The sequence below is a fragment of the Saccoglossus kowalevskii genome, chromosome 14 (genome assembly GCF_978046115.1).
Source record: "Saccoglossus kowalevskii chromosome 14, keSacKowa6.1, whole genome shotgun sequence".
NCBI classification, from domain to species: domain Eukaryota; kingdom Metazoa; phylum Hemichordata; class Enteropneusta; family Harrimaniidae; genus Saccoglossus; species Saccoglossus kowalevskii.
In genome coordinates this window covers 17,488,610-17,513,221 of record NC_140654.1, presented here as the reverse complement: position 1 = coordinate 17,513,221, position 24,612 = coordinate 17,488,610, and the positions used below count along the sequence as shown (strand labels likewise).

At 36.1% G+C, this 24,612-nt stretch overlaps 1 protein-coding gene across 1 annotated transcript; it reads right to left on the bottom strand.

Moving 5' to 3' along the window:
• Positions 1-433: 433 nt before the first annotated feature.
• LOC100369797 (T-complex protein 1 subunit alpha-like) lies at positions 434-24,586 on the bottom strand. Its single transcript, XM_002741939.4, has 12 exons — positions 24,457-24,586; positions 21,861-21,946; positions 20,403-20,531; positions 16,120-16,217; positions 15,186-15,296; positions 12,548-12,729; positions 12,001-12,127; positions 7,410-7,585; positions 3,787-3,910; positions 2,719-2,911; positions 2,087-2,250; positions 434-1,333 (listed from the first exon to the last, which is right to left on the bottom strand). The coding sequence occupies exons 1-12, from the start codon at positions 24,515-24,517 to the stop codon at positions 1,123-1,125; spliced, it is 1,662 nt and encodes a 553-aa protein (XP_002741985.1). The 5' UTR covers positions 24,518-24,586; the 3' UTR covers positions 434-1,122.
• Positions 24,587-24,612: the final 26 nt, after the last annotated feature.

Below are 24,612 nucleotides of genomic sequence, written 5' to 3'. Positions count from 1 at the left end.
ATGTTCCAGGACTTTTATAGCATATTAATAGGTGAATGTTCCCTTTTCCCCCCATTTAATGCAAAATCTCAAGGACTCACTGAAGCCTTCAAAAGTACAAGAATTTTTGTAAATTTAAACATCTACATAAGGTTTGGGATGGGGGAGGGTCTGGTTCCAGAATCTCAGAAATGCTTGATTTTGTAAAATGGCCACCTATCAGCCATCTTGAAGATTACGCATTGATCGGCACACATCTTGCCAGTCGTGGATTTAGTCGCAGCTTATAAACCATATTAGTCAACATAATTAAAATACTGATACATGCAATGTAATTCTGTTCATCACGGATTATTCATCTACACACTAAAAGTCACACAACATAGTTATGCATCAATTATCACGACAATATATGACAGCATGTGGGGCCATGGACACTGAATAATGATTCAAATTTAACTGAAAATTTTTTTATTCTGCTGAAGCCACGGTGACATAGAAGTACAAAAAAAAGAAATGAATAACAGTTTATACAATATTTACTTTACCACAAGAGACAGCTGAAGGGGGTAAACAACTCAATTCATGATGTACAGAGCGCAAGACAACTGAACCAATCATGGAATTGGAAATTAGAGTCAGTAGTCATGTAAGGAGTGTTAACATTTTATGTGTACTCTTATATATGCATCATACATGTTGCATCGGATACACATTGAACACAACAAAACTGAAGAGTTTGGGAGGGCTCCATTGCAAGTTTAATCAGTCGAAAGCAATTTTAAAAGTCAGTCTTGAAATAGGGTGCCCTCAGAAGAATACCTGCTATGGCTTATATTGTTTGTAGATCCAAACACGCACATCGAAGAAATAGACCAGAAATATGTTAAAGGAAAATCTCATTTTCTCTTGACCCTCAATTAGGCTTCAATGATAGTATAGGATATGTCTTAGGCTTAATTACTCTCAAATTCATACACAACATATGCTGCACAGTGTAATATTGCAGGGGAAAAGTGGAAAAATGATGAAACATTTCCAATTGAAAACAAAGTCACTCTTAATTTCTACCACTGAGGGCGCTGCCATTAATAAGTTAAAAATGTGCATTATGTCAAATGGGGAGCCACCAGACTACTATTTCTAACCCATCTGTCCAGATGCCACAGCCTCCTGGTATGATTGACCCCCCTGTTTCTGTTCCGGGGCCAACTTTATCATATCATCTATACGTAGAATAGTAATTGCGGCCTCTGTAGCAAATTTCAAACTCTTAATTTTACAGATGGCTGGTTCAAACACGCCCGCTTTCTTGTTGTCTCGCACTACTCCTTCGACCAGATCTAAGCCACTCCTGTAAGAAAGAGCAAGAGAGTTGGTTCATATACAGATTGTATAGATGGATGTAAACAAGATGATTTGATTATTTTTGTTGTTGTTGAGATTTTATGATTATGTAGTTTACAAGTTTTACAAGTTAATTTTAATGTCAATTACAAATACAATTTGGAATTTTCATTGATCAAACTCAGATGAGCATACAACTCTCAGAGCAACATGCAAAAATACAAGTAAAGCTTTCCAAGTGTGCATTCATGCATTTACCAAGAAATGTCTCCATGCTGAATTGCTTGAGTTACGGCCAGAGTTACAGAAACGACCACGTCCATATTTTTTAAAACACACCAAGTTTTGTGAAACCATGCCCAAATTGTAACTCGATGTTCAATTAACAGAACTTAGAGTTACGAGCAGCATACATTTTGTTTTCTGTTCATTGTCCACATTCAGCAACTCAAACTTTAAATAAGTTAACCAAACTTTGAGTTACAGGCAACATGTATTTTTTGTTTCGTTTCAAATTTTGTAACTCGAACTGTAATTAACAGTTATTCAAACTTCGAGTTAGTAATTCAAAATTTAATTAACAGTTAACCACAGTTCATAACTCGATGTCCATTACTTGAACAATTCAGCATCTTTTTTACCAGTATTGAGAAATCAAAGTCATCAGGCAATGTATTCCTTGGACAGGGTAACAGAAGCATCCCATTTTTATGGCAAACTATTTTTTTTTTAAACGCAACAAGCTTTTTCAGATACTAACCACTTGAGATGTTTATGGTCTGCCTTGATCTGAGCAGTGTTATGATAAGCTCTCAGTTTAGCCACTAAATCAGTTGAGTCTTGGGCTGCATTTACAGCTAGTGTTTTCGGTATGACAAGTAGAGAATGGGCAAACTCTGCTATGGACAACTGCTCCCTAGAACTCTGAAAAAAAATAAAAGAATCTTTTCATAAATGACAATGTGGTAAATTGTTAAGTTGTTGCCATACACCATTTAATCAATTGAGAAAAATCCAGAGGAATAAAAAGTACACGAACGGTACTCTGATTTATAGTTTCAAGAACCGTAGCAAAATCATTATTGCTACAAAACTGCATGATTTTTGATTCACAACACAAATTCTTTTTCTGTTAAGTGCATTGATTCACAACATGATAAGATGGGTGACCCAATATACATCATAAACTGAAAACACAAGACCAGTGTTATTTACTTCAGATTGTGTTTCATCTCATGGGGCTGGGATCAAGTTTTCCAGACATACACAAACGGAAGAAAATAAACTAAATTGAAATACAAGTTTCTTGTTTTTTGATCAAGATTTTCATTGCGATCGATATTATTAAAGTACCTAAAATTAAACTGATATCAAATAATAGTGAGTACCAACCAGTGATGTAGCAAAATTTTCTAGATAGATTGACAGTGCTGCTTCTACACATCCGCCACCAGGTACAACTGTTTTGCTTTCCAGAACACGTTTCACAACGCACAGCGAGTCATGTAATGATCGTTCCATTTCATCGCACATGAAGTCATTAGCACCACGTAGGATAACTGATGCAGCACTGCGAGCTTTGGTTCTAAAAATTAAATAGATAGTTTAATTGTTTTATTTATTACTCAGATTACAGATTTGAAAGCCTCAGTTTCTTATGCGGGTTGACACGCGAGTAATAAGCTGCTGTACAAAAAACAAATCGGGAGTCTGATGTGCATCACAGACCATTCTTGACGAGAAATGCTTAACCAGTTCCCTCTTTTCATCACAAAACAGTCCCGTTTATAGCCTGCACTTTTCTTCAGAAGATTTGATCTAAAATAGCCATTTTTTTTTTTTTTTTTGTAAATATAGAAAATTGACTCAAATGTCTGTATATATGAAGTGCAACAAATTATGAGCAGGAAAACCTGATGGTGAAAAGGTTATTAGTGAATTTTTATTTCGTGGTAGGGCCTTGTGATTTTTGAATCATCAATCAGAAAATTCTGCACTATGAAACTGACTTTCCAATGTTTTAGGGGATCAAGTCACAATCACAATAGAATGTATGGAAATTCTTGGTAATGTTCAGCTATTAACAAGAAGATTTTGACCTTGACTGCTTGCAAATACCACAACTATAGCATTTGGTGTTTAGACAATCGCTTCATATTGTCAAAGTCCTCCAATAAAATATGCATGCATATAACATAGCTTTGGTACCTGAACTGGTACAGTGGTTAGCTTGTTCACCTTGCATCAGAGAGGTTAATTACCAGAGAAAACTGTTTATTCAGAAAAATATATTTATACCTTCAAAGCATGCAATATCAAGTTTTAGAGCCATGCACTTGCAATTAGCACCAGAAACAAATTCCAAGAAAGACAGCAGTGATTTCAATGTCTGGAAATGTTGGCTAGCACAACAATTTATTTAAAAAATCAAAAACAAAACCTTAAACACTTTGCACTCACCCTTTGATTAAAAGGAGCTCATCATCACTGATTCTCTCTTGTACGACTTCCTCAGCTTGTCCCAACATTGAGGCATCAAAGCTCTCTTCCCCTTCCAAGTTAGCAAGGGTTGATATAAATGTTGCTGCAAGTAAATAAAGCCTAAATAATGACCACTGCATTTTTATTTCAAGGTGAATAAAAGTGTGATGTAAATGAATCAAGCATTTAACCAACATTTCAAATCAGTCATTACACCCATTTTAAGAATTATTCACACTGTCAGTTACCAGGATAGCTGTCAACTTTGCAAAACACTTTGGTGTTTGCTTTGTTCTAGACTTAACAGCGCCGCTTGACAAATAGTGTGCTGTATATGATTCACTTTTTCATAGGGTGTTCAATATTATGATTTGAAAACTTGATATGTATTCAACAACCATTCTTCATTTTTCGTTTACGGTATCTACATTGTACGTAATTCGAGAAATATTAAAACGCATCAAAATAACCTATTGGTATATTCTACTGGTAAAAAACGCTTTTCATTTTGAAAAACTGTATTTTACCCTCATAGGGTATAAAATCAAATGACTTAAACTGCATGTTTTAATGTAACGCCGCCATCAAGTCTAGAATGGTCAAAAACATCTTGCTAACCAACTATACAAATAATTTGCAGAATGAAGATAACATTTTGGCAAGTAATTTTGCCTTTTTTTTGTATTTGTTCATGGTTTTTTTTTTTTTTTACATAATTTTGAACCAAATGGATACAAGTGTGGGCTTTTTTTTGTTTGAAAAATGACAAATGTTGATTTTGGTGCTCAAAGGGTAAATACAACATTGAATGAACTGAACCATTAGTACAAGACAAAACAATCCAATTGACAGATCTACTGTAATCATGCAATTAATTAAGGTAGCGAGAGGGGAAACATAATTTATAGTTTAATGGAGTTTAGGACTTTCCTCACCAGTTACTAAGCATGCAGTTATGGCAATGTATATGTTTTCAGAAAGCTGAGATATAGCAGAATACGATCATATATGTTTCGTCTTGATATTTGCTCAGGGGATTAAGTTACGATCGTTCCCGTTAACCTTCTAAACGGAGAGTTTTTTTGCGGGATTGGCCGTTTCTCGGTGTTCCTTTTTTCCATGTTTCTGATCTTTTCACTGTTGCTTTATAAGATAATGATCTTTGAGAATGCGTCTCGAAATTTTTATGTGCCCCATAGTTCTGGAGATAAAGCCTGTTGAACTTTATGGACTAAATTTTACGAAGGTCTTCCTGTTCCCAAGGCCGTAACTCAACGTCAACGGCTCACATAAATGTCCATGAGACATCATATTTTAGCCCATTTTGTGACGAGTAGATTGTGTAATTTATACATCGTTAGCGTAAAGAAAAGTGTTGAAAGATGACATCTTCAATAGTTATGATAGTCAAAAATTGGTTTCCGTAAAAACTCAATAAAACGTTTTTTTCGAATTTGGCCACAGATAAACAGCTAATTAATGACAAAATGTCGACCATTTCGGTCATACTTCGATAAATATACAAGTATCTGATATGTGTGGAATGTTAGATCGTGAAAAATTGGTTGGTTGTTTTCTAAAACGTGACAAAACTTAGCAGTTTCTTCGAAAGTGGGTGCTAACTTGAGCAAGATGGCGACTGCGCAATTAATTTATTCAAGTCCCTTTGTTATGTTGAACAGCGTCAACAGTACAATCGGTTCTCTAAACATAGGGCGGGCCTTCGTGACAGCATATATTTACTTACAGGATATACATGCATTCAAGTACAGATATGTTTGCATTACTCTCAGCCTATGGAGAGTGTACCGTTATCGGATTTGTTATAATCAGCTAGCTCTAAGTCAGCACTACCTGATTTGGCCGATACCCCGCCCGGGCGATCTTATGGAGGATTCGATTTTTTTTTTAGAAAAATGTGGACCAAAAGATCGCCCGGGCGATGTTATGGCAGATATTACGAAGCCCATCTTGTCTGAAAAAATAACCCTGCGCTGATAAAAATGATATCAGAAAAAATAATGTTTCGCGTTGACCAAATATAATCATTCAAAGTATAAATTCAAAGTGTTTTAATACGTTGGTGAGAGGTCGCATTTTACGTAAACAAGAACATGGACTAAGAAGCAAAAGCAAGCCAAAGTCGAAACGGGGTGCATCATGGACATGACATGACACAACTCACGATGCGACAACTGAGTGAACAGTGACATCATTTTGGGGTGCAATTGAACTTCAAGTACTTCTTTGCGAAACTTGCTGTGCGGCAATGCTGACATCAAGTGTGTGTTGACCGAAGTTTGACCCCAATTCACGCACTGAACTGGCGCGTTACCTTGGCAACCTTTTTCTTTCGAGGTCCGCGCGTCGATCTAGTAAACTTATATCCGACGGTACTGTAATTACGCAACTTGTATGCAACTCTGTACTTTGAATATATCAACATCGTTTACTTGGTGCACTGCTTTTCTAATTACGCAAATTTGTTACAATATTGTACCAGCTCTGAATATTTCAACTTCGTAACGTATAGCTTTCATGATAACTACGCAAAATTCATTTTATCTTTTACTATTGTTAGGGCACTGACCCGGGGTATTGGGTCTGTGAATATTTCAATATTACTGACTTGATAATGCGTCGCATTCGTAATAATTACGCATACATAAACATGGGCGCATTTAAATCATTAAAAAGGATAGCAGTCAGGTGTCTACGGAAAGTCAAGAAAATAGTTTAAATACTTCGGACCACCCAGCTTGACCCGTCGACAGAAACCGCTATATCCACTGTTTTTTTTAATCGGTGTCACCACTCTCGTCTATCTCCGCCAATTCTGTTTTGAGTTTTCTTATTTCATCGGCGGCATCTTGAAATTCTTGTTCTAATAGTCTTTTAGCAACGTCTAAAACTTTCCGAGTGTTTTCTCTGAATGTGGTTCCAGATATAATAGAGCAGTCGGTAATCCCATATAGCTACTAAATGTACGCATTGCGCGACTACCCTTTCCAATGCCACGAGCCGCGATCACCGGCTTACGATTCACATCTTTTTTGACGCAGGAAAAATGTCAGTCACGGAGTTACATTTTTGATTCCACTCTGGGCTGACTGTAATATGAGCCCAGGTCATTTTCATTTAGATATCTTTTAACGGTGTCGGACATTTGTCGGCGGCCAGTTTTTTTTTTTTTCATCTTAGAACTCCTTCCCATGATATATTAGGTTATTAAAACACCGAGAAAAGCTTGAATACGATAGCGTAATGTTTATCTGTGCTTCGATCGCGTAACGGACACTTCTTATAGATTACACAAGATATAATAAAGCTGGATGGTCAACAAATCAGTATGCAAATTAAATCCTCTGTCTTCAACATGATATGTAAATGCAGGAAGGACATGTTCACCTACAACTAAGTTTCCGGGAATAAATTGAAATTACTCAACAAATGCATCGCGCACTGTAAATTCGGACCAAAGATAAAGAAAGTACACAATATAAGGTTGCATAATCCGGGATTTTTAGAAAAAAGTTTTTTTCTCTAGTTTTTCCCCTCTCGCTAACTTAAGTATATAATAATTTAAAGAAAGCATTCTGTACCTCCAGTGGCTTTAGCAATTCTTTTCAGATCTTGTTTTTTGCATCGTCTGACACCCATGGCACCGGCTTCCACAAAGTACTTGAGACATAGATCATCAATGCCGCCTGTTGTCAAGATAACATTGGCGCCGGCAGATAAAATCTTCTGAATTCTCTCTTTAGTAATATCAGACTCTCTGGAAATTCAAACATTAATATTAGTTACTGATGTCTAATAATGCACATTATTATACATCTGTCACCGTAATGTCATAAGTTACAACGTGCCGTAATTTTGCGGTATTTTACGAGGTATTTTCATCCTACCACACTAGGAAATGCATCGCATATTAGGAAATCGCATACTCTTGTTGTACTGTCTTTGTGCATACTTTGAGGTACAGTACAGTTCTCGCGGAAGCTTTGGCTTTTGTGGCATCATTGTCGCCTACGCATGGCTTCATTGTCGCCTCAGCATCGCATCATTGTGGCATCAGCTTCGCGTCATTGAAAATTGAAGCTGTGTTCGCCTCGCTATTTTGTGGCATCATCGTGGCCTCAGCTTCGCAGTCTCATGGCATCAACATGGCATCAGCTTCAACTTATTGTGACATGAGTATGACCTCATTATTTGCACGCAGAAGGGCAGTAGACAAAAACATGTACAGAAGTTCGATATGTAATCGATTTGAAATTCAAGGCGAATAAAATAATATGATCAAGAGTAAAATGACATTTTAAAAAGATATCTTGTTTAATTATTTTAGTGTTGCGAGTATTGGGCACCAACAACTTTGCGAAGTACATTACAATCGGCAAGGTGACGAGTTCCATATTGACTAGAAGGAAAATCGTGATAAATTCAAATCACACGATACAATCGTCGTTCTGATACAACACAATTTGCTGTATACCTTTTTTCGCTCATTTTATTTGCTGCTGGAAGAGCAGATTCAGATTCCTCATTTCGGTGGTATTTTTCTGTGTTTTGTTTAGTTTTAGCCGAGTCTGACCCCATGCCCGGACTACTAAAACATGCAATACACGCGTATGCCGCCTGGAGCGTCGGCGTCGTCGCCAGTCATCTTGATACAAAGTTCCAAAACAAGTGCGTACATTTCCAACATATGATTGGATGGTTGTAGTGGCGTCGGTCTGGTAAAATTTGACAACCAATTCTCAAAATTAAGTCACGATCAGTGATCTGAGCTCGATCTATATGTACTTTAAAAGTATTCTCACAAACATATTTTCGAATGAAAACGAGCCACATGCCCTGTAAAAAATCGAACAGCGCTTGACATGCAGAAATATTTTATTGGGCTTCAGAAAAAAAACGTGTCCATTTAGTGTGGCCGTAAATATTTGGTGACCAGCCGATGAACAATTTGAAAATCATGATTCACACGGAAGTCCTTCGATACTGAAAATTATCGACCCCAGTCTGGTTTACCTTATTTTCCAACTTGCAAAACTGATTTGTATCTCAGCCCTGTTTTTTTTCTTTCTTTTTTTGAACTGAGGTAAAATCACATCCGTTTGTCAAAATATACCGATGTTTTTCAGTGAATAATTGTGAAGCCTGTCACAGCACAAACAAAACTTTGTGAATCGACGATGGAGATTGGATGGTACGGCGACCCTTCAATTTGCGTTAAATATGTTTTGTTACAACATCATTGATTGGCTGAAAGTCACCTGATCGGAGCACGACCTGGGTCACAGAACCATATTTGTCCGTATTATCAACAGGACTTTGCGAAAAAACCACACCCACATTTTCAACCATTTTAGCGCGGAAGTTGCCAACAAATGTCGAAAACTCGTGAATTTTATGAATTCGAATACAATAAAGCTAGCGATTCGTAAGACTGGTTAATAATATATCCCCCGATGCTCTTCGATTTTTTTTATTTCAAGGTGAGAAATTGATACTAGTAGTTGAAGTTCCATCGATTTCAAGGCGACTATTTAACCGCGACAACTCTACGCTCTGTTGTAGTTTCGCGAGGTAAAACAAAAATACATTAAATAGTACTTGTTTAATTATTTGGTTGTACAGCCCGCAAATTACGGGACATGATCCCCATGAATTGCGATAAATAAATGCTGATTGTGTTGAATGACGGACGTCGGGACCGTTTGGAGAAACAAATTATGGTCGGTAGACATTTCAAACAAATGAAATTATTAACGAAAGACGAGATTTTTCTAGGTATTTACGATCATACGGTCATACCAAATATATACAAAATTGACAAATACACAAAGAGGTGTAATAGTAGGTCATTTTTATTTTAGCCTTAGAAATATTTTCTGTCACTCAGTCCACGTCCATGCGTGGGAATTCTATTTAGCTTCATGGTCCTTCGGCTTGTCTTCTGCTTGGGGGGAAACAACAATAATTATACAAATCGTAAACTCAACACAATCAGGAAAAGAAACCCAGACAACCATGTTGTACTTCTGTTGAATACATTTTGTAGCAGTGCGTCACGTCGGAATATTGTCTAAAATAAAATATTCAATCCCAGCCAAATCTAGGTCAAAGGGTCAGATTGCGTGCATATAATTATAGATAGTTAAAACAAAAAGTATTTGAACTTTTGTTCAACATCTATGCACGATTACTAAACTAGTAACCGTGATCTATGAAAACCAGAAAATTTTTAGTAGTCCGAATTTTTGCATGGTCGAAAATAAAACGGAAATTGACCGGTCAAAAGCGGAAGCGGTCAAGAGGTTTGGGGGAAATGAGTACAGTACTTCTTTGTTTGATGAAGCGATGCTGATGCCACATTGTCGCCATAATGAGGCCACAATGAAGCGAAGCGATAATCGCCTAACTTTTTAATGTCGCGACATTGAAGCGATGCTGAAGCCATAACAATGCCATAATGATGCGATGCTGAAGCGAAGGTGAAGCTGAAGTGAAGCCAAAGCTTCCGCGAGAACTGTACTGTATCCTCGTAATAACCTTATTAACTAGTCTAGCAAGTATTTTATTGGCGCCTTTAAATGCTGCCTGCTGGTTAATTTCACAAATAGCGTTATCTTTGAATGATCGACTTGAAAACAATGGCAATTTCAATCAACCAATAAGATTTACAGTTCGTAGTCAACTGTGATTTATTGATTTTATTAAAAGATGGAGACCTTGGAAAATGCGTACAACAGTTTTCTCTCCAACATGACTGATTTTGTAGGGATCCTGGGTCAAAATGGTCGCCCAAAGCAAGTCAAATCAGCTTATTGTCATTTGTAGGGATCCTGGGTCAAAATGGTAGCCCAAAGCAAGTCGAATCAGCTTATTGTCATTTGTAGGGATCCTGGGTCAAAATGGTAGCCCAAAGCAAGTCGAATCAGCTTATTGTCATTTGTAGGGATCCTGGGTCAAAATGGTAGCCCAAAGCAAGTCGAATCAGCTTATTGTCATTTGTAGGGATCCTGGGTCAAAATGGTCGCCCAAAGCAAGTCAAATCAGCTTATTGTCATTTGTAGGGATCCTGGGTCAAAATGGTAGCCCAAAGCAAGTCGAATCAGCTTATTGTCATTTGTAGGGATCCTGGGTCAAAATGGTAGCCCAAAGCAAGTCAAATCAGCTTATTGTCATTTGTAGGGATCCTGGGTCAAAATGGTAGCCCAAAGCAAGTCAAATCAGCTTATTGTCATTTGTAGGGATCCTGGGTCAAAATGGTAGCCCAAAGCAAGTCAAATCAGCTTATTGTCATTTGTAGGGATCCTGGGTCAAAATGGTAGCCCAAAGCAAGTCAAATCAGCTTATTGTCATTTGTAGGGATCCTGGGTCAAAATGGTAGCCCAAAGCAAGTCGAATCAGCTTATTGTCATTTGTAGGGATCCTGGGTCAAAATGGTAGCCCAAAGCAAGTCAAATCAGCTTATTGTCATTTGTAGAGGTCTGTCTTCAAGAAAAAATAAACTTGTGGCTGACGACTTTTTGTTTTCACACTTATTTTGTTTTTCAATTTCCAAATTCTAGATATTGTATATATTAAGTTTCCAAGATTACTATATCAATGTATGATTTTCTGTTGCTTCAATGACATACCAGTGACATAATACATCTAGTTGCGTCAAAGCAAATCTTTGAGAATCAGGGACGCGTCTTATTGGCTTAGAGGGTACACTAGCATACAAGTAGATTTCATGGTAGCCTGATGAGGTCAAATGCGTTGCGCCCTCTGCGGTGCTCCAAACCCAACACACGCCTGACGGTACAATGTAGTTTTTCACTTCCCCAACGATTTGTTTTCGGTACCAATCAAATTGCAGGAACGTCAGATAGCGACAGCCATCATTCACGGCAGAGTTTATTTGTTGACATAATTTGCAATAAGGTGCTGGGAAATTTCCACATAATATTACCACGATGTTACCATGACCACCAAAGTGAATATTCATTGAACTCATTGTAAGAAGGCGTGAACTTTCAAATTCACAGTATTGAAACACTATTCTGTCAGGTGTTACTGAGGTCTGATGCAGTTCGGCCGGCCAAGGCCTACTCACGCCTACATGTCAGGTTAATTTCATGGTAGCAAAAAACAAAAAACTAGCAACAAATTAAACTTGGATAAAATGTGGTAACTCACCTCTGTCTAATGGCATCTAATTTCTCTGGATCATCTACAATAACATGTACTCCTAGATGCATCTTGGCTTTCATCAAACCAAAATCCAAACACGCTATCTTTGCGTTTAAAATACGCTTCACCATAGCTGCACGGAGAAACAGAATGCAATATTTCAACCTATGTACTTTATGTCAGCTTACTGCATCAATCCATTCTATCAAGCCAGTAAAATGTACAATATTTCACACTTTATACTTGTAATCAAATGAACCATTATGACACTATCATCTTTTGGGGCCAAAGTGTCAATTTTCACAGAAATTATAAATAAATGTAGTATTTCCATGGTATCTATATTTTCACTGATAAAAATATAGCTTTTATATTATTTGGAGTTTTTGGAATAGTATGGTTCTAGCATGATTTTAACTGAAGTTGTGGCAACCAACTTGATTGAGCAGCACTCGCATTACAATTTGCACATAAAAATAGGTCAGGAGGGACAACAGTGGCATTCAATGTTCGGTACTTTTTGCCTGGCACACAAAGAAAGAAAAAGTAGTACCTTGAGATGCCACTGTACAGTTGAGAGCATATCCAGGTACCAGCACAGACTCGTGTGCACTACGACCATGTGCCTTTAAGACGTTGACAGCTTTAATTGGGTACCTAGCTTTACCCTGCAGATCAGTCGTCTTCACAGCCATGGCTGCATCAACCACCATGTTTGCAAAGAAGTCAGCATCTCTGTATAACTCCCGTTAAGGCACGAAACTGACAATGTATACCTGATTTCTAAATGTGTGTAAACTCTGCCTACCCAGATAAAAATATGATCAATGGTCAGTTAATTATTAACAAATACACCCAATGTACGTTACACAATGTTTTTGGTAGAAATGATCAGTCTGATCACAGCCACTACTTTAAAGAAGCAATGAGGATGGAACTTGTAATTTGTGACACTATCAGGGTTCCCCAATGGCATTATAGAGTAGGGTTGCCAACTGTTTATTTTGGGTTAACATTAGTCAACAATAAATAACAATAGTGGTAATTAACAAATAATACTGATATGCAAATAAACGCTCTTCTATTTCTCTGCGAAGAAAACTGACTACTGTAAATTACTTTATTTTAGCTGGAATAAATTTTAGTTGAAAAGACTTTTTCAGTGTTTTGTATGGAATTTATTTTCACTGATTTTTGACAAGTTAAATGTAAAATATAGAAAAAAAGGTATATTCACTGGATTTTATTTTCACTGAATCAATCCTTCAGTGAAAATAGCAAAAATTAATTCAAAGCGAAAATAAAGTATTTTACAGTACAACACGAATTATGATTTATCATCACGAAAATCGTCATCTTTTCTTGTGGCACACAGACAAGCATTCGTTCAATGATTTTTCTAATAAACATGTGCACTGGTTGTTTTGGTATGTACAATGCCATGAATGAAATACTATAAAATGTGCTGAAAAATCAACATTTTTAGTTTTCACAAAATCATAGTCCAGTACATTCTGCAGTATGCCATATCAATATTGAAAAAAAAAAAATGTTCATCCATTATGAATCTTTAAATCAACTAGTTTTAAACTGAAAATGAACATTTCATGGTAATTTTACACTATCCTTGTTTAAAGTTGTTCTTTATTATCAGACTGCCAGAAACAATATGTTTAACATACCACATTATTAATTATTCGCAACTATATCAGGGTTCTCCATGAGGGGTTTTTACAGGGCGCCGCGCCCTGTTATCTGAAATTAGCGCCCTGTTTAAATTGTCAGCGCCCTGTTATATTTCCTGTGCGCCCTGCATGGTCCCAGACAAAGAATTGTTTACAAAACAGGCCAACACTCATTGTCTTCCGAAGATGATTCATCGTGCTCAGGGTAACTGGTTCATTGTTTTAAGGTGCAACTGTGAAAATTCCGGTTTGTTATCGTAGCAGGTCACCGTGAGGTGATAACACCACCAAACAAAAAGTTACAATTTTTTTCAACACGATTAAAACTGAACATGTGGCCTAGAAAAGTACAATACCGTACCCATATTTTTACTGCCAGGGTGACGTCAAATATATAAAATCGTTATCGGTAAAACCATTCGTTAAACATAAGGTCTATGGTTAAAACCAAGTTCACGCCGTGACTAGGTAGCGGCAACATCGTCACCGCCGAGTGGAACAAACGACCAACGCAGCCGACGTACCATCACGGACATTGCTGATCACCAAGAAGTCCACACGAATGCTTGCTTGAACATGTAAATGTTTATATTTAAATGTCACTATTTAAAGTTGAATTTTCTTTAAATCACGATTTAAAAACCCCAGTAAAAACGGCCATGCTTTCAACTCGCATCATAAGTGGAGGAAATAAATTTACTTGTGTTCTTTTGGAACAAATATTCTAATTGGTTGTTTTTCGCGTCAATGCGTGGCTTTGGCCAATCAAAAGCATCGTTACATAGTATCAGGTGCACACAGTAAAATGAACTGTTTCCGGGTCATAGCTGTTTTCAACGAAGCAGACATCAAACTTTCGATTCGAATGAAAATTATTCTTTTAAGTATGTATTTTGTTTTTTTATACCTAATTCTATTATTTTTGATAGTAACTGTTAACTGCAGATCGAAAATCTTCTATTGTGTACATTTTATTTCGTTGGTTTTTGGTGGCATTCATGCAAGTTTTTTTAATGAACCAATTACGAACGTTTGTGCGACATACATTTTATTTTGCTTCGTAAATATAAATCATAAATATAAATTTTTGCTAAAAATTAAATAAAGCATGTATGTATCTATTTGGGAAAATAAATTAACAAACTTGTTACGTCTTTTTCTGGACGCGATCATTACTTGTAAACAACTGATGTCACCGCTTGAGGAATCGTGCAGCTAAAATCAGCTGATTGTACGTGCTGACGTTTACTTAATAATAGCTCTTCAAAATTTCTATTCATTTTGTAATAATAAATATATATTATGCATATGTAATAATATATGTAGATTAATAGATTTTTTAGTTTCCATTTTTCAACAGCCTTGCCAATGATGCACGTTACAAATGTGCCACGCCCACTTCACATTGGCGCGCCCTGTTTAATTTTCAAACCGTGGAGAACCCTGTATATTGTATTTTACATGTAAAATGCTAAAACTAGTCTTTTTAGTTCATTTAAAGGATACCGTCCAATAAGCTTCGATGACATTGATGTCTTTGCCGCACTCACTATACTATCCTTGCCGAGTTCGTCTGTACTTATTGTAAGGTGTTCTTGGATGAACCGACAGGCTTCTCTGTAAAAATATGAGATGTTGAAAATAAACGAAAAATCTACAAAAGAATTTCATGTGTACTGTAATTATCAAGGTTAATCTGTATTCACTGGCTAAAAAAAATCAAAACTCCACACACCGAGTTGTCAAATGAGTGATCTGATCTTGATTCAGTTGTCACTGCAGTTCCAGAAATATCGAAACATGAAATGATGAATCCCTTGCATGGTTCTAGCAAAATTTGATGTCAATAAATATATGAAATATATGAAAAGTGGAAAAATGTGTACTGATGACAAATTTATGAGTGTTTACTGGAGAAGCAGAGTAACTGAGGTGAAATTGTCACTATGAATAACAGAAAATAACAGATTACAGTATTACACATGACGAAGCAATGTGCCCTTTAATAGGACTGATTTTGTAGAGATCTTGAGTCAAAATGGAATTCCAAAAATCAAGTTGGGTCGACTTGGTGACTGCTGGGAGAGAGTTTTTCAACAACAAAAATCAAGACTAATTAATGTGGCTATACATGTAAGTAACAATTTGAAGGCAGAAACAAAAATATTAGGACCCCTGATTTCCTTATATTTTCACATTAATTTTGTTTATAATATTGCAACCAAACTATTCAACTATAGTAAGCTATTTTTCGAGGTAGCTTTTCAATATATGATTTTCTATTGAGTCAATGACAGTGAATGACCACGAGTAGATGTCAATAGAAACTTTGACACCCTTAGCAACACCAACAGGAAAGGGGGAGGGGGAGGGGGGTCCTCATGGAAATCAGACAGAGACATCAATAGTCTTAGTAGTTTCAGAGAAGAAGCTGACATACTTGCAAGCCAGTCTGTATCCGCTGATAACAGAAGTAGGATGGATCTTCTGTTTAACTAACTCGTCTGCATTCTTTAATAACTCCGCTGCTATAATGACCTAAAGTGAAATAATAATAAATATCTGGATTCTATCACCATAAGTGTTTTTAAGAAAATCTCTCACTTGTTTTAGGATATCTGCTCATGATTGAAAAGGGTAGGGCATTAGAAATACCACTTGACCAAAGATTGTGTCCTTTTGGTTGTAATCACATTGAAAACGAGTTCCACTGTCTATTACAATGTCCCAAATTTGAGGTAATTAGAAATCGTTTTATACACAAGTTTTACTATTGCCCAGCGCTTGAATGGAAATTTATTTTGCTACTGCAATCTGAAAATACACATACAATACAAAATCTTGCAAAATACGTATTTTATTCTTTACAAAAACGTGTCGTCATAGTTTGTTGGAAGGAAATTTAACTGAAATATAAATATAATTTGGTATTCATAGGTGAAGTATAAGTTTGTATTCAGACAAGTAGTAGCAGTGATTATTCTTGTCAAACGATCTATTTATTTGTGTTACATTTAAGTGCGTACATTTTGGCCTATGGCCAATGGTACTGAATGAATATATTATTATTATATATAATAATAAATATTTGATGTCATGGTGAGGCTACAAATTAATTCATTGAATCATTTCTCTCACTGATTTGACAACGTAATGACACACGTTTGATAACTATTGTTAGTTGTCCACTGTTTGTGTTCATGTAAGCCCTCTAGTGATGGCTACTTATATGACGTAAAAACGGGAGACTAGGAAGCATCAATGTTTCTATATGATACCTCCAGGTTTGCACTGTCAGAAATAAAGAAATTATTTGCACGAGTTCAAAAAGTAGTCTCAAAAGCGAGCAAAAAATAAAAATCAAAGAAAGCTTAGAAAGAACTCCCATGTGCTAAGAGTATTGGAGACACATTAAATATAATTCGAAATTACATAGCTGAAAACTAATTATGCAAATCAGAAAATTAATATGACCAGATTTGAGTGTAAAACTAATGAGGTCTGCGCAATGTAACAGAAAATCTATGTCTCCAAGTTTAATTGAAATGTGATTAGAACCAAAAAATTATGATTTATTATGCTTATTAGGGAATTAATATGAACAGATTTTTACCCCAAACTAATTAGGTTTGTACATTGTCCTAGAGCATCTTTGTACTAAGTTTCATTGAAATGGAATAATTAGTACCGTGAAAACTCCAAAATTTCGACCCCTCTAAAAATTTGAACGCCTATTTATTTGCCGGGTTTCGGTGTTTTATTTACCTCCAAATTTTCGACTCCACTAAAAATTGCCGACTCATTCTTATTCGAAAATTGCGACCAGTTTTAGTTTTCCCCCAAACGAAAAAAAACCCGATGTGAGCGTTCAAACGGGACCTTCCTCGAAGGCATGAATCCGTGTTTCTGATTGACTGAGAGATTTTTATTTTATTGGTAACGAAAATATATTCTAAATAAACGAAGTTTCAAATAAAAACGAACACAAAAATCTCGGCATGCTGCGTTTCTGAATTGTTGATTATTACTGTACTCAGTAGCGATTATAATAATGTACACAAAATAAATTTGTTGAATGGTTATGAAATACAAATAAAAGTCAACTTAGTTTCATCGTAAGTGAATGATTCCGGTCTCGTATAAACGTTTGATGCTGTAGGATATCCGCCATGTTCTCTTAGGTCAAATAGGTCAAATCGCTAATTAACCAATCAAAAAGCTGGATGATGCCAACGTGTTCAAATTACCATAGCTTATTTAAATATGTTAATGTTATTGAACGCAATGCGGAAGAGATTGATGTTGTAGTACGATATTTTGGCTTGGATTTTGATGCGAAAACGGCATGATTTTTTTTAAATAAAAAAATTAGTTGTTTTTAAAAAATAAACTGGTCATCTGAAGAATAATTTAACATTGTTCACAGTGATAACAGCTCATTCTCGAAAGGAAGCTTACCCGCTCACGCTAGTCACGATAAAAATCATACACGTGTACTCTTGAATAGACAGACGTCAATGACTACGGTAAAACTTGGACTATTTTAGCCGGCAGGATTGATTGAAATGTCCGAAAAATGACGCCAAAATACACCTTAAAAGTCCCATTTTATTTTCTTAAATCCCATTTTATTTTTTAATCCAAGGGCGAATTTACGGCAGAATTTGATCCCTCAAATAAGGGACACGTGAGCTTTGATTCTAACCGGATACATTGCACTGGGTCGGGGAGATAGTTTGCTAAACTTCCATGTATCTTTTGTCCAATGGGTACCTGTACTTCGAACATTCGCAAGTTTTCCTAGGTAGTGCGAGACAGCTTTGTCTTTTGACCTATTAGTTTTGTGCTGACCTCTTCTCCGCGTCTTGATGTTTTGTTTTGCTTGTCATAATACTCACTGATTGATGACTTTGTTTAGATTTTGAGTTACAACTCGGCCACGACTTTTGCTTTTACCGTGAAACATGAGGAAGTTTACGTCAATTGACGGAACATTGCATTTTTTAAAAACTAATGAAGCACACTGTCTATCATCCCCATTTTTTCATTTGCTGATTTCTATTCTGAAAAATTCGACCGTCCGAAAATGCACCTTAATTTTGACTCTAAAAACATGTCACATTTCTAACACAAATTATTTAAAACCGGTCGAAATTTTGGAGTTTTTACGGTACTTTAGATATCAGTGTGAAAGCTTAAAATTGGTTAATTATGCAAATTAGGTAATTAATATGTACAGATTGTAACCCACAATTATTCAGGTCTGTCTATTGTCCTACAGCATCCATGTACATTCATTGAAATGTGATGATTAGTACTTTAGATATCAGTAGAAAAGCTGAAAATTAATTATGCAAATTAGGTAATTAATAGGCACAATTATTTACCCTAAAACTAATCAGGTCTCTGCATAGTCCTAAAGGATCTATGTACCAAGTTTCATTGAAATGCGATGATTAGTACTTGAGATACCCATGGAAAAGCTGAAAATTAACTAATTATGCAAATTAGGTGATTAATATGCACAAATATTTATCGAAAACAATCAATCTCTGCATAGTCCTTGAGTATGTAAGTACCAAGTTTCATTGAAATGTAATGCTAACTACTTATATCAAATGCTGAAAATTAATTAATTATGCAAATTAGGTAATTAATATGTACTGATATTACCATAAAAACTATCAGGTCTGTGCAGTGTCGTATGACATCTATGTACCAAGTTTCATTTGAAATGTGATGATTAGTACTTGAGATATCAGTGGAAAAATCGAAAATTGACTAATCATTATGCAAATTAGGTAATTAGTATCCACGGATTATTACCAAAAACTAATCAAAACCTAGCATTAGTTCAGAGCATCTATGTACCAAGTTTCATCAAAATCCAATGAGTGGTTGTTTAGATATCAGTGGAACAGTCATGGAACCACTAAAAAATAGCTAATTATCATGCAAATTAGGTAATTAATATGCACGGATTTTTACCAAAAATTAATCAAATCTGCGCATGTGTTCAGAGCATCTATGTACCAAGTTTCATCAAAATCCAATGAGTGGTTCTTTAGATATCAGTGGAACAGTCATAGAACAGCTAAAAATTAGCTAATTATCATGCAAATTAGGTAATTAACGAGCATGGATTTTTACCAAAACCTAATCAAATCTGCGCATTGGCCCAGAGCATCTATGCACCAAGTTTCATCAAAAACCGATGTATGGTTCTTGAGATAGCAGTGGAACAGTCGGACACACATACACACACACATACACACATACAGACACACTAACTGCAAAGACTCCCATTTTGTGCTTCGCACATGGGAGTCAACAATTGAAAAGCAGAAGCGAGCAAGATGTTGGGTAAAATGAGTACTGTACAGCCATTTTTTCACAGATAAACATCAAGGTGAATCTGAAGTGGCCATTTCCTATCGTGGGAAAATATTTTATTTTTGTAAAAATGACTATCTGATTGAAATTGTAAGTGCTGAAAGACAGAGGGCATTCAGATGAGGCATAACAATAGCCTCCATGAATTTTGAGGCATACTTCTTTCTAACAAGTCTCATCGAATAGATAAAATAATACGCAACATAAATTGAAGCATTATATGCTAAATCAAACCGAGCTCTGGTGTTTGTAGGAAACTGATACTTCCTAAATGTAACTTTGACTTGTTGGAAGACAGATGAAATGTTTACGTCAACAAATACAACTTACAACTGAGGTAGTTCCATCACCAACTTCCTGATCCTGCAAATCCGCCAACTCGCATAATATTTTGGCAGCTGGATGTTCGACTTCTAACAACTTCAAAATAGTAGCACCATCATTGGTCACAGTCACATCCTGGTAAAAAAACACCGAAAGAAAGATTTTAATAATAAACAATCTCGCTAAAAAAATTTCCAACTTGATTTGAAAATAATCACTGATCCATTCAATTCCAATTTTTAAATTTTGTGAAAACAAACAATACATTTTACATGCAGTGTGTAAGTTGCATGGTACTTTGCACAACTAATTGGGATTTTACTAAATGTTCTTAGGTGTGATCACACCATTACCAGCCATTTTTGATCTGGACTACACATCCCCGAAAACTGAAGTGATGTAATCAATTAGAAACCAACCAAACTAATGGAACAATTACAGAAAGTCTCAGAAGTATTGGGGCAGCCAATTTGCAAACTTGTTAGCGAATTGGCTAACTGCTTGGGTTTTGACTAAACAGTTGGCTTTAGAATCTTGCTGGTGCCGACTCGTGGTCGCATCCACTCTGGGCAAGTCTATATTGCATTAGGGAACATAGTATGCTTTTACATGTCTGGATTCCCCTGAATAATTTGCTTTGCGAGGAGTGATAATGTGAAAGTAATTTCCCTGATCAGCCTGAGAATGGCCACAGTCAGCTGGCGTACAAGTGATAATATGATAAATGTGATTAATCCACTGATATTTACTACATGTATATAGGGGTAGCCATCTTGAACACTGAAACTAAATAAAGAGGCATGTTGAGAAACAGTTTTCTATAAATCAGGGAGAAAGTAAATTTTCACATCCAAACGATTCGTTGGGGTAACATTAAACCAACTGCTAATAAAATTTGGCTTCATTCATTGTTTTTGCGTGGATAATCCCTTGTATACGAACACCTCATTACACAAAGAAAATAGAACACTTTCTCTCGTATATTTGAAAGCGAAATCGCCATCCATCTAAAGTATGACGACCGTCCCCTACTGTTATATAGATTCACCCAGAGTGGACGTGACCACAGGACGGCACCAGCAAGATTCGAAAGCCAGCTGTTAAGTCAAAACTAAAGCAGACAATTCGCTAGCAAGTTTGCAAATTGGCTGCCCCAATACTTCTGAGACTTGCTGTAATTCTACGCAAGTTACATGCATGTCCATTAAAATATGTTCTGATTATTAATGGCATAGCACCATATTCTAACAGTCTACATATGGAATTGTTGCATTCACTAACAAATGTTTTTGCAACTTAAAGTAAACAGTGACATAAAACGAAGGTGTCTGACTGTTTGAAGAAAAAACTGGAGGTATTTTTCTAAACCATTTAACGAGTCAAAAGATAAGTTAACAGACCAGCAATCAATGTTGAACTAGCTAAAGTAAATAAGAGAAGAAATAGAGTTCAGATTGTACTTACCCCAACATCATCCACAAGCATTTTGTCAAGCCCCACAGGTCCTAATGAACTTTTCACAATATTTGATATGGACAATGCAGCCATAACTAAATTGAAAATAAATAAATAAATAAACTTAATGAATTTAATCAGGCAAATACGGTGAAATTCAAATATAGTAAATGCTGAATTTCATGCTTTCAACAAAAAAAATATTTTATTATTTTTGCTGAAGGGGTGATTCAGTAAAAATAAAATCCAGCAAATATACCTTTTTCCTATATTTCACATTCAACTCGTCAAAATCAGTGAAAATAAATACCATACATACAAATAAATACCGGTAACACCCAAAAAGCCAAAATAAAGTATTTTACAGTATAGCATTCAACTGTAAACAATGCAGGGTTTGCGCTAGTGTCTCGGCAAGACGAGTCCCACTTACAAAAGTTTAAGAAATTGAAATTTGACCCTGGATAACTTTATTAGAGATTGGACCCCAGCTTGCCTGAAAAACTGGGTCCCTCTTCAATAATTGGAGTCGGGGAAGCAAAATATGGGGTTAACGCAATCTCTGCAATGTAATGATTCTAAGCTGAAATTTACTTGCACAAACAACAAATTGATATTTTTGTGTGTAATAATGACTGAGTAACACCTCAAAAACTACCAGTAAGTTATTTGCCTGTAAAACAGCAAAACTGCCCATTTCAGAATCAAATGAAGGATTATCACTATCACCTGACCAACAAATTAGAATACATGTTTACGATATTAGGGAGTGATGTAACTGGTGTTTCTATTGTATTTGCTTCTATTCTTGCTAACCTGGTAACGCTACAAGTGAATATTGTTAAGTTCATGAGTGTTCGTCTTTATATACAGTGACATGGACATTATTGCAAACAAAGATGCGATGAAACAGGAAGTCAAATCTCAGGACTGTATATTTATACAAAATGTAGTTTTTTGACTGGAATATCAACTTTATTTGATCAAAACATTGATATATTTGTGGACAAACTCTGGACAAAAAACGTCTGATCCAAATGACCTGTACTTTCGAAAATAGTTTATTTAATTTATAGCATATATAACATCACACCATGGAACTATAAACCCCAGGAAGAACAACCACTTCGTTTCCTTTGAACTATGATAGTTGCCGCGATGTCGAATGTTTATTTTGACTGTTTATTTTGTCGCATTAAAAAATAAGCCGATTTACGCAAATGAACGTTTATCTCCGACTATCGGTCATTTTCGGAGTCAATCGGACGACTCCGGGAGATCACGTGACCGAGTTGTTCCGGTTATAGCATAAAAAAACAATGGCGCCAAGACAAAAACACTGATAAATGATCGACATTCAACGGGAAAAAAAAACACATTGCCACTTCTGGCGATCGAAGGGAAACACGGAATTAGTCGGGATATCTCAACAACAAACAGCTCACCAAACCCCATGTTTCGCAAACTTTCGCAACCTTATTTTTTCGAGGGTTGAAAAAAACAAGAAGTAATCTAAAAACGACATTAAAAATTATGAAAACTCGCTAAAACTCCGACCCGTTGCATGATTTCCGGTACACCGAAGGTCACCCTGCAGACCGACTTGTTTGCGCATGCGTAGTGAACGAAATATTTTACTGCGCAGATATGAAAAATTTTTTTCAAGTTTTCCGTTTCCAGCAAAGCGGTTGAAACGGGCGTATCGGCGGCAACTAACATGGAGTATGAATAATGTCGTGGAAACAAAAGCGAAAGCACTGTAAGATAAACTAAAACAAAGGTTTTTTTAATCCTCTTAGTTTCGTTGTTCTTCCTGGGGTTTATAGTTCCATGATCACACTAACTAAAAATAGTACAGTAGTATTGTGTCAATAAAAATGATTAGATACTAGTAGTACTGATTTCACAATAAAGTGCATAAATTCTGTGATACTAATACAAATGTAGTATTAGTTACAATTTCATCTGAAACACAAAGCAAATAAATTTACATTTATTATTCAATTTTTCAAACTATGAGAAAATTACAATTTACGCCTGTAATTCCTCAATTATATTTCAGTGCAATTCAGAACAAATTAAACTTGCATTAGACAGGCACGCGGGTCCCTTGAACTTGAATGTTTGGGAATTTTTATTTTCGTTATCGTATTAGTGATTACGTTCCTTTTAAAACGAGTAAATTCGATATATGTGTACGTTATTGTATGAAAAGAAACATGTCAGCACTAGAACATAGCTGACAACGAGGGTGAGAGCGAGAATGGAGATGTAATTTGTATTACAAATACACAAGCTCAACGGATCATAATTAGGAATGTTTCTGTTGCTGAAAATCTAGTAATTTGTCAGATAAAGAATTAAAACAGCTTCAGTAAATCTCCGATCACTGAATTTAACTGAATACCGCCAAAGAAAGACATAGTAACTATGACTAGGCAACATGACTACGCACATTGGGCGCAGCATGGTCGCCGCCATGACAGATTTTCTAACCGGACGACCGGCATTCGGCAATGCCATGTGACGGAAATGTTAAACATTCCTACAATTCACTACTAACGCTTACATTACAGCAATGCTTATATCTTTATTTTACACTTACCATTTTGTGTCCTGATGTTATCACCGGACGTTCTTTCGCCGCTAACCGTGAGTGCTGACATCTTGAAAAGCAATAGAATGTCGAAGATTCCCGAAAGCCGGCCGATCAACGATCGAAAGGTTAACCCTGAAGCACACACTAATCGTTTGAGGGCGC